Source organism: Pseudophryne corroboree, chromosome 7 (genome assembly GCF_028390025.1).
Source record: "Pseudophryne corroboree isolate aPseCor3 chromosome 7, aPseCor3.hap2, whole genome shotgun sequence".
Taxonomy (NCBI): domain Eukaryota; kingdom Metazoa; phylum Chordata; class Amphibia; order Anura; family Myobatrachidae; genus Pseudophryne; species Pseudophryne corroboree.
The window spans coordinates 350,231,592-350,247,092 of record NC_086450.1 but is presented as its reverse complement, the minus strand read 5'-3'; the positions used below and the strand labels follow the sequence as shown (position 1 = coordinate 350,247,092).

The 15,501-nt window shown below is 47.7% G+C and overlaps 1 protein-coding gene across 1 annotated transcript in view; it reads right to left on the bottom strand.

Annotated features, from left to right (window-relative positions):
• DNAH3 (dynein axonemal heavy chain 3) overlaps positions 1 to 15,501 on the bottom strand; it is a 952,415-nt gene that overhangs the window by 493,774 nt on the left and 443,140 nt on the right. The window contains exon 14 of the mRNA XM_063934423.1: positions 868 to 1,052. Within this exon, the coding sequence (XP_063790493.1) occupies positions 868 to 1,052 (185 nt within the window). The remainder of the gene's footprint in view (positions 1 to 867; positions 1,053 to 15,501) is intronic.

Here is a 15,501-nt window from a genome sequence, read left to right as displayed (position 1 = left end):
TCTGAGGAAGCCACCGAGTACCCGGAAGCGGAGAGGCGGAGAAACGCGTCACGTGATCGGGCTGCAATCTGTATGACCCAGCGCTCACTGATACCCCGGCTTGTAAGTCCTTGTTGGATCCTTTTGCTCATCAGTTCTAAACAGTTCTAAACATTGGTTTCCGTTATGTAAAGCCCCCGCAAACTGCTACGCACGGGAGGTAGGAGTTTAACTACCAGTGACATCTGAGGAATTACGCTTATTATATTGGATTCAATTATCAATGGACTAACTTGTTAATACGAATGGATGACTAATATTAGCAGTGAGCAAGATTGCATGCACTTTTACTATAAGTCTATTAATTGAATAACACCTGATTTTTTATTCTATCTGTGATCAATTATCTTTTAACTTGCTATTCTATGTATATTATATGGCCATATATGCTGTTTGTGAAATTAAATATATTTTTTATTATATGAAAGTGACTGGACAGCGCTTCCTATTAAAACTTCGGTTATAAATATTTTGATTGCTTGCTATAAGGGTTTTCAGCAATAGCCCGTATTAGGAAGCTGCAGCCCAGTCCCAGATCTACGTTTGCCAGCAGTTTAAGGATTAGGCGCCAAGTATTTTTGTTTATTTAAGTTTTACAAGAGGTTGTTTCCATAGCACGTTTTATCTCCGCTCAGTTACTAAGCAACATTGTAAATGACAGGTAAAGATGTCAGGGGATTGGTAGTGAGTATAATGACATCACCAGCGCATTGTCCTAAATAATCTTCTGTCTCACCAAACGTTAGATCTGACTCTCTGATGATTGGGTCTAGGGGTTCCAGTATGACATAAATAATAGGGGGAAAGGGGACACCGGGTATTACTTACATTGGAGAGTTGCATAATCCAGAAGAAACGCTAAACGACTTGCTGCTTCCGAAATCTCATCCTTCAACTTATAAACGGTGACAGTACTTGAGGTTCTGAGGAAATCAGTAAGTGTAACCAGATCTGCAGTGGTCGCCGGCACCTCGCTGACTCTCTCTGCTATTTTGCTGTATTTAGAACAAATGCTGGATGGAAAAATGAATACAAGAAAAAATTAGATAAGCTGTTAGGACTGACAGGAAAATATATACCCAGGGTTGGCGCTACCATTAGGCAGCTGCCTAGGGCATCGACATATGCAGGATACCGCTGACTCAGCCAAACACAAATGTCAAGGATGTCTCTGATGTCCTGACACTGGAGACAACATGGAGTTGTCTCTGAAGCTACACTTTACCATTGGTCTCAGGACTGTGTGTAATTTGCGTAAATTCTTTGGTTTGGGCGCTCCAATGTGAGTTGGAGTGCCCTAACCTGTACTTTATATGGATTTAGCAGCTTTGCGCGGCTAAACCTTATACTAATGGGCACGTATATGGGGCATGCACACCCAACAGGGGCAACAATTGAGTAACCCAGGTGGACGGCATATATGTTTGGACTCCCACAAAGCAATTGAATCGGCCACTTACAGTCTGACAAATATAAGCTCTATTTATAATAGTAAGAGTATGGGGCCTAATTCAGACCTGATACTAGATGTGCAAAAAAACGCACATCTACGATCAAAATCTCCGACATGCGGGGGGACGCCCAGCACATGCCGGGTACTGCCCCCCCCTTCCCCCGCAGGCGTGCGAAAGCATAGCACAGCGGCAATGCTTTCGCACCTGCTGAGAAGCTCTCTGCCTATGCATAGGCAGGTGGCTGCCTGCCATGTTTAGGGTTGCAGCGGTTGCGTGTGACATCACGCAGCCACCGTGGCCCACCCCGCAAATGGTCCGGACACGCCTGCAATGTCCGGACCGCACCTCGAAAACGCATCCGCAGCGCTGCCGACATGCCCCACAACCGCCTCTCCCTGTCAATCAGGCAGAGGTGATCGCACAAGTGAGATGCTGTCACATCTGTGGCCGCTGCCGCTGCTGCGACCAGGCCTGAATTAGGCCCATGGTACATTGATTTATATATATTTATATTTTTTGCTTAAAAAAATAAGAATTTACTTACCGATAATTCTATTTCTCATAGTCCGTAGTGGATGCTGGGGACTCCGTAAGGACCATGGGGAATAGCGGCTCCGCAGGAGACTGGGCACATCTAAAGAAAGCTTTAGGACTAACTGGTGTGCACTGGCTCCTCCCCCTATGACCCTCCTCCAAGCCTCAGTTAGGATACTGTGCCCGGACGAGCGTACACAATAAGGAAGGATTTTGAATCCCGGGTAAGACTCATACCAGCCACACCAATCACACCGTATAACCTGTGATCTGAACCCAGTTAACAGCATGATAACAGAGGAGCCTCTGAAAGATGGCTCACAACAATAATAACCCGATTTTTGTAACAATAACTATGTACAAGTATTGCAGACAATCCGCACTTGGGATGGGCGCCCAGCATCCACTACGGACTATGAGAAATAGAATTATCGGTAAGTAAATTCTTATTTTCTCTAACGTCCTAAGTGGATGCTGGGGACTCCGTAAGGACCATGGGGATTATACCAAAGCTCCCAAACGGGCGGGAGAGTGCGGATGACTCTGCAGCACCAAATGAGAGAACTCCAGGTCCTCCTCAGCCAGGATATCAATTTTGTAGAATTTTACAAATGTATTTGCTCCTGACCAAGTAGCTGCTCGGCAAAATTGTAAAGCCGAGACCCCTCGGGCAGCCGCCCAAGATGAGCCCACCTTCCTTGTGGAGTGGGCATTTACAGATTTTTGGCTGTGGCAGGCCTGCCACAGAATGTGCAAGCTGAATTGTACTACAAATCCAACGAGCAATAGTCTGCTTAGAAGCAGGAGCACCCAGCTTGTTGGGTGCATACAGGATAAACAGCGAGTCAGATTTCCTGACTCCAGCCCTCCTGGAAACATATATTTTCAGGGCCCTGACAACGTCTAGCAACTTGGAGTCCTCCAAGTCCCTAGTAGCCGCAGGCACCACAAATAGGTTGGCTCAGGTGAAACGCTGAAACCACCTTAGGGAGAAACTGAGGACGAGTCCTCAATTCCGCCCTGACCGAATGGAACATCAGATAAGGGCTTTTTCAGGATAAAGCCGCCAATTCTGACACGCGCCTGGCCCAGGCCAGGGCCAACAGCATGACCACTTTCCATGTGAGATATTTTAACTCCACAGATTTAAGTGATTCAAACCAATGTGACTTTTGGAACCCAAAACTACATTGAGATCCCAAAGTGCCACTGGAGGCACAAAAGGAGGCTGTATATGCAGTACCCCTTTTTACAAACGTCTGAACTTCAGGGACTGAAGCTAGTTCTTTTTGGAAGAAAATTGACAGGGCCGAAATTTGAACCTTAATGGACCCCAATTTCAGGCCCATAGACACTCCTGTTTGCAGGAAATGTAGGAATCGACCCAGTTGAATTTCCACCGTCGGGCCTTACTGGCCTCGCACCACGCAACATATTTTCGCCAATTGCGGTGATAATGTTTTTGCGGTTACATCCTTCCTGGCTTTGATCAGGATAGGGATGACTTCATCCGGAATGCCTTTTTTCCTTCAGGATCCGGCGTTCAACCGCCATGTCGTCAAACGCAGCCGCGGTAAGTCTTGGAACAGACAGGGTCCTTGCTGGAGCAGGTCCCTTCTTAGAGGTAGAGGCCACGGATCCTCCGTGAGCATCTCTTGAAGTTCCGGTTACCAAGTCCTTCTTGGCCAATCCGGAGCCACGAATATAGTGCTTACTCCTCTCCATCTTATCAATCTCAGTACCTTGGGTATGAGAGGCAGAGGAGGGAACACATACCCTGACTGGTACACCCACGGTGTTACCAGAGCGTCTACAGCTATTGCCTGAGGGTCCCTGGACCAGGCGCAATACCTGTCGAGTTTTTCCCAACGGTTTATAATCATGTGGAAGACTTCTGGGTGAAGTCCCCACTCTCCCGGGTGGAGGTCGTGCTGAGGAAGTCTGCTTCCCAGTTGTCCACTCCCGGAATGAATACTGCTGACAGTGCTATCACATGATTTTCCGCCCAGCGAAGAATCCTTGCAGCTTCTGCCATTGCTCCTGCTTCTTGTGCCGCCCTGTCTGTTTACGTGGGTGACTGCCGTGATGTTGTCCGACTGGATCAACACCGACTGACCTTGAAGCAGAGGTCTTGCTAAGCTTAGAGCATTGTAAATGTCCCTTAGCTTCAGGATATTTATGTGAAGTGATGTCTCCAGGCTTGACCATAAGTCCTGGATATTCCTTCCCTGTGTGACTGCTCCCCAGCCTCGCAGGCTGGCATCCGTGGTTACCAGGACCCAGTCCTGAATGCCGAATCTGCGGCCCTCTAGAAGATGAGCACTCTGCAACCACCACAGGAGGGACCCCTTGTCCTTGGTGACAGGGTTATCCGCTGATGCATCTGAAGATGCAACCCGGACCATTTGTCCAGCAGGTCCCACTGGAAAGTTCTTGCGTGGAATCTGCCGAATGGGATTGCTTCGTAGGAAGCCACCATTTTACCCAGAACCCTTGTGCATTGATGCACTGAGACTTGGCTCGGTTTTAGGAGGTTCCTGACTAGCTCGGATAACTCCCTGGCTTTCTCCTCCGGGAGAAACACCTTTTTCTGGACTGTGTCCAGGATCATCCCTAGGAACAGAAGACAAGTCGTCGGAACCAGCTGCGATTTTGGAATATTGAGAATCCAACCGTGCTGCAGCAACACTACCTGAGATAGTGCTACACCGACCTCCAACTGCTCCCTGGATCTTACCCTTATAAGGGAATTGTCCAAGTAAGGGATAACTAAAATTCCCTTCCTTTGAAGGAATATCATCATTTCGGCCATTACCTTGGTAAAGACCCGGGGTGCCGTGGACCATCCATACGGCAGCGTCTGAACTGATAGTGACAGTTCTGTACCATAAACCTGAGGTACCCTTGGTGAGAAGGGTACATTTTGACATGAAGGTAAGCATCCTTGATGTCCCGAGACATCATGTAGTCCCCTTCTTCCAGGTTCGCAATCACTGCTCTGAGTGACTCAATCTTGAATTTGAACCTCTGTATGTAAGTGTTCAAAGATTTTAGATTTAGAATCGGTCTCACCGAGCCGTCCGGCTTCGGTACCACAACAGTGTGGAATAATACCCCGTTCCCTGTTGCAGGAGGGGTATCTTGATTATCACCTTCTGGGAATACAGCTTGTGAATGGCTTCCAAAACTGTCTCCCTGTCAGAAGGAGACATCGGTAAAGCCGACTTTAGGAAACGGCGAGGGGGAGACGTCTCGAATTCTAATTTGTACCCCTGAGATATCACCTGAAGGATCCAGGGGTCTACTTGCGAGTGAGCCCACTGCGCGCTGAAATTCATTGAGACGGCCCCCCCCACCGTGCCTGATTCTGCTTGTAAAGCCCCAGCGTATACTGAGGGCTTGGCAGAGGCGGGAGAGGGTTTCTGTTCCTGGGAACTGGCTGATTTCTGCAGCCTTTTTCCTCTCCCTCTGTCACGGGGCAGAAATGAGGAACCTTTTGCCCGCTTATCCACGAAAAGACTGCGCCTGATAATACGGCGTCTTCTCATGTTGAGAGGCGACCTGGGGTACAAACGTGGATTTCCCAGCTGTTGCCGTGGCCACCAGGTCTGAAAGACCGACCCCAAATAACTCCTCCCCTTAATAAGGCAATACTTCCAAATGCCGTTTGGAATACGCATCACCTGACCACTGACGTGTCCATAACCCTCTACTGGTAGAAATGGACAACGCACTTAGACTTGATGCCAGTCGGCAAATATTCCGCTGTGCATCACGCATATATAGAAATGCATCTTTCAAATGCTCTATAGGCAAAAATATACTGTCCCTATCTAGGGTATCAATATTTTCAGTCAGGGAATCCGACCACGCCAACCCAGCACTGCACATCCAGGCTGAGGCGATTGCTGGTCGCAGTATAACACCAGTATGTGTGTAAATACATTTTAGGATACCCTCCTGCTTTCTATCAGCAGGATCCTTAAGAGCGGCCATCTCAGGAGAGGATAGAGCCCTTACAAGCGTGTGAGCGCTTTATCCACCCTAGGGGGTGTTTCCCAACGCACCCTAACCTCTGGCGGGAAAGGATATAATGCCAATAACATTTTAGAAATCAGTTGTTATCGGGGGAAACCCACGCATCATCACACACCTCATTTAATTTCTCAGATTCAGGAAAACTACAGGTAGTTTTTCCTCACCGAACATAATACCCCTTTTTGGTGGTACTCGTATTATCAGAAATGTGTAAAACATTTTTCATTGCCTCAATCATGTAACGTGTGGCCCTACTGGAAGTCACATTTGTCTCTTCACCGTCGACACTGGAGTAAGTATCCGTGTCGGCGTCTATATCTGCCATCTGAGGTAACGGGCGCTTTAGAGCCCCTGACGGCCTATGAGACGTCTGGACAGGCACAAGCTGAGTAGCCGGCTGTCTCATGTCAACCACTGTCTTTTATACAGAGCTGACACTGTCACGTAATTTCTTCCAACAGTTCATCCACTCAGGTGTCGACCCCCTAGGGGGTGACATCACTATTACAGGCAATCTGCTCCGTCTCCACATCATTTTTCTCCTCATACATGTCGACACAAAAGTACCGACATACAGCACACACACAGGGAATGCTCTGATAGAGGACAGGACCCCACTAGCCCTTTGGGGAGACAGAGGGAGAGTTTGCCAGCACACACCAGAGCGCTATATATATATACAGGGATAACCTTATATAAGTGTTTTTCCCCTTATAGCTGCTGTATAGTTAATACTGCGCCTAATTTGTGCCCCCCTCTCTTTTTTAACCCTTTCTGTAGTGTAGTGACTGCAGGGGAGAGCCAGGGAGCTTCCCTCCAACGGAGCTGTGAGGGAAAATGGCGCCAGTGTGCTGAGGAGATAGGCTCCGCCCCCTTCTCGGCGGCCTTATCTCCCGTTTTTTTATGTATTTTGGCAGGGGTTAAATGCATCCATATAGCCCAGGAGCTATATGTGATGCATTTTTTGCCATCCAAGGTGTTTATTATTGCGTCTCAGGGCGCCCCCCCCAGCGCCCTGCACCCTCAGTGACCGGAGTGTGAAGTGTGCTGAGAGCAATGGCGCACAGCTGCAGTGCTGTGCGCTACCTTGTTGAAGACAGGACGTCTTCTGCCGCCGATTTTCCGGACCTCTTCTGCCTTCTGGCTCTGTAAGGGGGCCGGCGGCGCGGCTCTGGGACCCATCCAAGCTGGGCCTGTGATCGTCCCTCTGGAGCTAATGTCCAGTAGCCTAAGAAGCCCAATCCACTCTGCATGCAGGTGAGTTCGCTTCTTCTCCCCTTAGTCCCTCGATGCAGTGAGCCTGTTGCCAGCAGGTCTCACTGAAAATAAAAAACCTAAACTAAAACTTTCACTAAGAAGCTCAGGAGAGCCCCTAGTGTGCACCCTTCTCGTTCGGGCACAGAGATCTAACTGAGGCTTGGAGGGGGGTCATAGGGGGAGGAGCCAGTGCACACCAGATAGTCCTAAAGCTTTCTTTAGATGTGCCCAGTCTCCTGCGGAGCCGCTATTCCCCATGGTCCTTACGGAGTCCCCAGCATCCACTTAGGACGTTAGAGAAATATATTTTTGCATATAAAAATATATGTTTTAGCGTTAATCAGAAGAATTTGTTATTATATAACATGGACATGTCTGTTTTATATTGAATTATAATCATTAAGGGCCTTATTGACAATCTGCATTTTTTTGTCATTACGTGTCTCTTTGCAGCTGCAAGTCTGACTTGTGCTTGTGTACGACCTCTTGGGCCAGGACAGGGCATGTATCATAATTACCTGCTCTCTCGGAAGGTGTGGGAGTCTCCATATGTTTCAGGTAGTCCCCGATACCCTCACATCGCGCCTACTTTCTAGTAAAGTGGGAAGGATGGGTAGATAACACTAGGTGGGGGCGGGGCTAAATTACACAAATTGTGCATTGTGTCATGATTGGGGAAGGGCCTAATGATGTAAGAGTCCCGTCCTGCCCCCCGAAGTGGCCAAATAAGCAATACAGTTGGTCGACATGCATTAGGTGAACATCGACAAAAAGTTGCTATACATTATGTTGACACTGACAAAAGGTCAACACTGGGAAAGGTCGACAGGCACAAAAGGGCGACAGGTTCAAATGGCCGACATGGCAATAGTCGACACACATACAGTATTATCAACAAATGTTGAAACATCTTTTTAAGGTTTTTTTGCATTTCTTTACACCTTTTTCATACTTTACCATTCACGTGGACTATGACTGTGAATAGTAACCTGTGCTGAGCCTGCACCTTGCCCACAGCATGGCGAGCGAAGCGACTGTAAAAACGACACAAAAAAATATAAAAAATCATGTCAACCTTTTTTGGGTCTACCATTGTCTGTGTCGACCTTTTCCTGTGTCAAAATTTGTCTGTGTCGACCTAATGCATGTCAGCCATATGGGGTCGAAATAATGACTGTAGACCTAGACACTGTAGCTCATCTATACCACACCCAGGCAGAGGGCATTGTGGGGAGCACAGGCGGTATTGTGTAGCTTTGCATCGAGCAGCCTTGAACTGGTCCTGAATATACCACATACTCAGGGACGGACTGGGGGCCGAAATAGGCCCTGGCATGTGCGTGCATGCCAGGGGCGCGCACGCGCCGTGACCGGTGGTGCACAGGCACTTAAGACGGGGTGCTGCGAGTCAGGGGGGCATGGACTCGCGGCACGTCCCAATTTCCATGGAGATGGGCGGGGGCTTGCGACACGCACATGGGACCATGCCTTCAGTCAGGGGAGCCTGGACTAACGGCACACCTCCATTTCTATGGAGACGGGAGGGGAGGCTGGGGAGCGGTCAGGCCAGAGGCTGGGCTGCCTTCCCGGCTCTCTGTGTGACAGGACCGGCCCACCAGCCTTCGGCCCTTCTGGCATTATCCAGAAGTGCTAGGTGAGGTGGGCAGTACAGTCCTACCCATACTGATAACAACATTGTTACTTTAAAACATAAGACAATTACTTATTTTGCATGGGAGATATACAGTCCTACTCCTGCCTCACATGTCCCCATGCAGCAAACAGGGGGAGGCAGGCACAGACACATATATTTCTATTAGAGCATGTTACCAGCAGCTCCTTTATATAAGGAGCTACAGTATGTACACTGGCAGCTCCTATACTGCCTGGGCATTTTTTAGCTGGTATTTCTCTACACAGTAAACAATTACGACAATAATAGTAGTCAGTGGTCTTTGCATTCAGGCAATGTGTGCAGAGATTTATACAATGATTGTCATACATTGGAAATGGATACTAAACCCATGAATAATACGGCTACATTTTAATTTCCTGTGTAGAACATCTGAAGTATTCAAATGAGGGTCTGATCCGCACTGCTCTATAAATAAACGTTATGACTTCAGCAAAATATCATTTCTTCAGGCAATTTCCCAGAAAATGCTTCTTGCTTTCCTAATCCCTGCACTTAAATAAATACTGTTTGAACACATCCACACATTTCTGCAAACAAGGCAGTGGGGCAGTGGCCTATTTACTCAGCAGAAAGAGTTCATTAATAGACTTGGTTATTGCCAGGGAGTTAAGCTGAGGTTACTGTAATAATGTGTGAGATACAGTATGTGTTAGGGACATTACAATATGGCAATATGGGGGTAATTCCAAGTTGATCGCAGCAGGAAATTTTTTAGCAGTTGGGCAAAACCATGTGCACTGCAGGGGGGGCAGATATAACATTTGCAGAGAGAGTTAGATTTGGGTGGGTTATTTTGTTTCTGTGTAGGGTAAATACTGGCTGCTTTATTTTTACACTGCAATTTAGATTGCAGATTGAACTCACCACACCCAAATCTATCTCTCTCTGCACATGTTATATCTGCCTCCCCTGCAGTGCACATGGTTTTGCCCAACTGCTAACAAAGTTCCTGCTGCGATCAACTCAGAATTACCCCCTATGTGTATAATAAGAATTTACTCACCGGTAATTCTATTTCTCGTAGTCCGTAGTGGATGCTGGGTACTCCGTAAGGACCATGGGTTATAGACGGGCTCCGCAGGAGACTGGGCACTCTTAAAAGAAAGATTAGGTACTATATCTGGTGTGCACTGGCTCCTCCCTCTATGCCCCTCCTCCAGACCTCAGTTAGGGAAACTGTGCCCGGAAGAGCTGACATTACTAGGAAAGGATTTGGAATCCAGGGTAAGACTCATACCAGCCACACCAATCACACCGTACAACTCGTGATAACTATACCCAGTTAACAGTATGAACAATAACTGAGCCTCTCTCAACAGATGGCTCATACAATAACCCTTTAGTTAAGCAATAACTATATACATGTATTGCAGAGAGTCCGCACTTGGGACGGGCTCCCAGCATCCACTACGGACTACGAGAAATAGAATTACCGGTGAGTAAATTCTTATTTTCTCTGACGTCCTAGTGGATGCTGGGTACTCCGTAAGGACCATGGGGATTATACCAAAGCTCCCAAACGGGCGGGAGAGTGCGGATGACTCTGCAGCACCGAATGAGCAAACTCAAGGTCCTCATCAGCCAGGGTATCAAACTTGTAGAATTTTGCAAAAGTGTTTGAACCCGACCAAGTAGCAGCTCGGCAAAGTTGTAAAGCCGAGACCCCTCGGGCAGCCGCCCAAGAAGAGCCCACCTTCCTCGTGGAATGGGCTTTTACTAATTTAGGATGCGGCAGTCCAGCCGCAGAATGTGCAAGCTGAATCGTGCTACAGATCCAGCGAGCAATAGTCTGCTTTGAAGCAGGAGCACCCAGCTTGTTGGGTGCATGCAGAATAAATAGCGAGTCAGTTTTTCTGACTCTAGCCGTCCTGGAAACATAAAGTTTCAGGGCCCGGACTACGTCCAGCAACTTGGAATCCTCCAAGTCCCTAGTAGCCGCAGGCACCACAATAGGTTGGTTCAAATGAAACGATGATACCACCTTAGGGAGAAATTGGGGACGAGTCCTCCATTCTGCTCTTTCCATATGGAAGATTAGATATGGGCTTTTACATGACAAAGCCGCCAATTCTGACACACGCCTAGTCCAAGCTAAGGCCAAAAGCATGACCACTTTACACGTGAGATATTTTAGCTCCACGGTCTTAAGTGGCTCAAACCAGTGGGATTTTAGGAATCCAACACACGTTAAGATCCCAAGGTGCCACTGGAGGCACAAAAGGGGCTGAATATGCAGCACCCCTGTAACAATGTCCGAACTTCAGGCAGTGAAGCCAGTTCTTTTTGAGAGAAAAAGGGATAGGGCCGAAATCTTGGCCTTTATGGATCCTAATTTTAGGCCCATAGTCACTCCTGACTGTAGGAAGTGCAGGAATCGACCCCCCTGGAATTCCTCTGTAGGGCCTTCCCGGCCACACACCGAGCAACCTATTTTCGCCATATACAGTGAAAAAGTCTTGCTGTCACGTCTTTCCTAGCCTTTATCAGCGTAGGAACAACTGCATCCGGAATGCCCTTTTCCGCTAGGATCCGGTGTTCAACCGCCATGCCGTCCAACGCAGCCGAGGTAAGTCTTGGATCAGACAGGGTCCCTGTTGCAACATGTCCTGACTGAGAGGCAGAGGCCATGGGTCCTCTGAGAGCATTTCTTGCAGTTCCTTCTTGGCCAATCCGGAGCAAAAAATATTGTTCACACTCCTCCGTTTATTACAATTCTCAGCCCTTGGGTCTGAGAGGAAGAGGAGGGAATATATAGACCGACTGGAACACCCACGGTGTTACTAGTGCGACCACAGCTATCGCCTGAGAGTCCCTTGACCCAGCGTAAAACCTTTTTTATCTTTTTATTGAGGTGGGACGCCATGTAGTCCACCTGAGGCAGTTTCCATCAATTTGCAAAACTGCGTGAAGACTTCCTGATGAAGTCACCACTTTCCCGGGTGGAGGTCGTGTCCACTCCCGGAATGAACACTGCTGACAGTGCGCTTACTTGATTCTCCGCCCAGCGAAGAATTCTGGTAGCTTCTACCCTCGCCACCCTGCTCCTTGTGCCGCCCTGGCGGTTTACATGAGCCCCTGCGGTCTGACTGGATCAGAACCGGTTGGTCGCGAAGCAGGAACTCCGCTTGACTTAGGGCGTTGTATATGGCCCTTAGTTCCAGGATATTGATGTGAAGGCAAGTCTGTTGGCTTGACCACAAACCTTGGAATTTTCTTCCCTGTGTAACTGCCCCCCACCCTCGGAGGCTTGCATCCGTGGTCACCAGGACCCAGTCCTGAATGCCGAATCTGCGGCCCTCGAGAAGGTGAGCACTCCGCAGCCACCACAGGAGAGACACCCTGGCCCTGGGGGATAGGGTGATTAACCGATGCATCTGAAGATGTGATCCGGACCACTTGTCCAGTAAGTTCCATTGTCCTTGCATGGAACCAGCCGAAGGGGATGGCCTCGTATGATGCCATCATCCTTCCCAGGACTCGAGTGCAGTGATGCACTGACACCTGTTTTGGTTTTCAATGGATTCCTGACCAGTGTCATGAGCTCCTGAGCTCTCTCTATCGGGAGATAAACCCTCTTCTGGTCTGTGTCTAGGATCATGCCTAGGCGAGGCAGATGAGCTGTAGGAACCAACTGCGACTTCGGAATATATAGAATCCAGTCGTGTTGCCGTTTCACTTCCAGAGAAGGTGATACGCTGTCCAGCAACTGCTCTCTTGATCTCGCTTTTATGAGGAGATCATCCAAGTATGTGATAATAGTGACACCTTGCTTCCGCAGGAGTACCATCATATCCGCCATTACCTTGGTGAAATTGGTAATGACAATCCCGTACCGCAATTCTGAGGTACGCCTGATGAGGTGGATAAATGGGGACACGAAGATATGCATCCCTTATGTCCCGATTCATTTCAGGCTTGCAATGACCGCTCTTAGCAATTCCATCTTGAACCTGAACCTTTTCAGGTATATGTTCAGGGATTTTAATACAATATGGGTCGAACCGAACCGTCTGGTTTCGGGATTATAACATGGTCGAATAATAACACCCTCTTGTTGAAGGAGGGGACCCTTGACCACCACCTGTTGAAGATACAATTTACGAATTGCAGTTAACACTGGCTCCCTCTCTTGGGGGGAAGCCCGCCGGGTCCTCGGTGAGGGGGCATTTTCTCACAGTCCAGCCTGTATCCCTGCGATACAATTTCTATTGCCCAGGGATCTAACAGGGAGTGAACCCACTTGTGGCTGAACTTACGAAGGCGTGTCCCCACCGGGCCTAGCTCCGCCTGTGGAGCCCCAGCGACATGCGGTGGATTTTTGTAGAGGCCGGGGAGAACTTCTGTTCCTGGGGACTAGCTGTGTTGTACAGCTTCTTTCCTCTGCCCCCGGCTCTGACAAGAAAGGACGCACCTCAGACTTTCTTGTTTCTTTATTCGAAAAGCTGCATTTAATAATGTCGTGCTGTCAGGTCCGGGTGTTTTTGTGAATCCGTTAACCCGGGACCAACCACAGGTGTAGGTGCTGGGGTATGAAGAAAGCAGGGAGGACGAAGAAAGTTCCGTTTCATATATTTATTGAAAATAACAATTCAGTAAAGTGGTAAATGGCAATTTATTAATCACCATAATATACTGACGTATTGCATGAATAATAGAAATAATATGCAGGATATATCTTAAAGAAAAAATAAAAGAAATGTTCATGGAATTGCGTTTAAAACAGGCTGGAGAATAAATGTTGAATTGTCCAAATATAAACAAGCTTTGATGCTGAACTGTAGAATGTGTTTAACTGGGTAATGCAGACATGAAGAAATAACTGTGAGGATTTGTAATGAAGTTTTGAGAGGTAACTGAGAGACTGTGAAGAATTATCCTTGTAATGGCAACATAGAAAGTAAAAGTACTAAATTGGGTTACTTGCGAGTTCCGGAGATCACTGTGAGACTGTAGCAGATGATATAAGTGATGAACGGGTTAAATGCAGAGCAGAACAAACGAACAGCTGAAGTTAGTGGAATCCTCCAAACTCTGTATGGTTGAAAGCAGGCAGACAGGGTTTCCTCATGCAAGACTTAGAGATGAGCGGGTTCGGTTTCTCTGAATCCGAACCCGCCAGAACTTCATGTTTTTTTTCACGGGTCCGAGCGACTCGGATCTTCCCGCCTTGCTCGGTTAACCCGAGCGCGCCCGAACGTCATCATGACGCTGTCGGATTCTCGCGAGGCTCGGATTCTATCGCGAGACTCGGATTCTATATAAGGAGCCGCGCGTCGCCGCCATTTTCACACGTGCATTGAGATTGATAGGGAGAGGACGTGGCTGGCGTCCTCTCCGTTTAGAATTAGAATAGATTAGAGAGACACTTGATTTACTAATTTTGGGGAGCATTAGGAGTACTCAGTAGTGTACAGTGCAGAGTTTTGCTGATAGTGACCAGTGACCACCACTTTTATTTATAATCCGTTCTCTGCCTGAAAAAAGCGATACACAGCACACAGTGACTCAGTCACATACCATATCTGTGTGCACTGCTCAGGCTCAGGCCAGTGTGCTGCATCATCTATATATATTATATATCTGTCTGACTGCTCAGCTCACACAGCTTATAATTGTGGGGGAGACTGGGGAGCACTACTGCAGTGCCAGTTATAGGTTATAGCAGGAGCCAGGAGTACATAATATTATATTAAAATTAAACAGTGCACACTTTTGCTGCAGGAGTGCCACTGCCAGTGTGACTAGTGACCAGTGACCTGACCACCAGTATATAATATTAGTAGTATACTATCTCTTTATCAACCAGTCTATATTAGCAGCAGACACAGTACAGTGCGGTAGTTCACGGCTGTGGCTACCTCTGTGTCGGCACTCGGCAGCCCGTCCATAATTGTATATACCAGTGACCTAACCGTGGTTTTTTTTTCTTTCTTTATACATACATACTAGTTACGAGTATACTATCTCTTTATCAACCAGTCTATATATTAGCAGCAGACACAGTACAGTGCGGTAGTTCACGGCTGTGGCTACCTCTGTGTCGGCACTCGGCAGCCCGTCCATAATTGTATATACCACCTAACCGTGGTTTTTTTTTCTTTCTTTATACATACATACTAGTTACGAGTATACTATCTCTTTATCAACCAGTCTATATATTAGCAGCAGACACAGTACAGTGCGGTAGTTCACGGCTGTGGCTACCTCTGTGTCGGCACTCGGCAGCCCGTCCATAATTGTATACTAGTATCCAATCCATCCATCTCCATTGTTTACCTGAGGTGCCTTTTAGTTGTGCCTATTAAAATATGGAGAACAAAAATGTTGAGGTTCCAAAATTAGGGAAAGATCAAGATCCACTTCCACCTCGTGCTGAAGCTGCTGCCACTAGTCATGGCCGAGACGATGAAATGCCAGCAACGTCGTCTGCCAAGGCCGATGCCCAATGGCATAGTACAGAGCATGTCAAAACCAAAACACCAA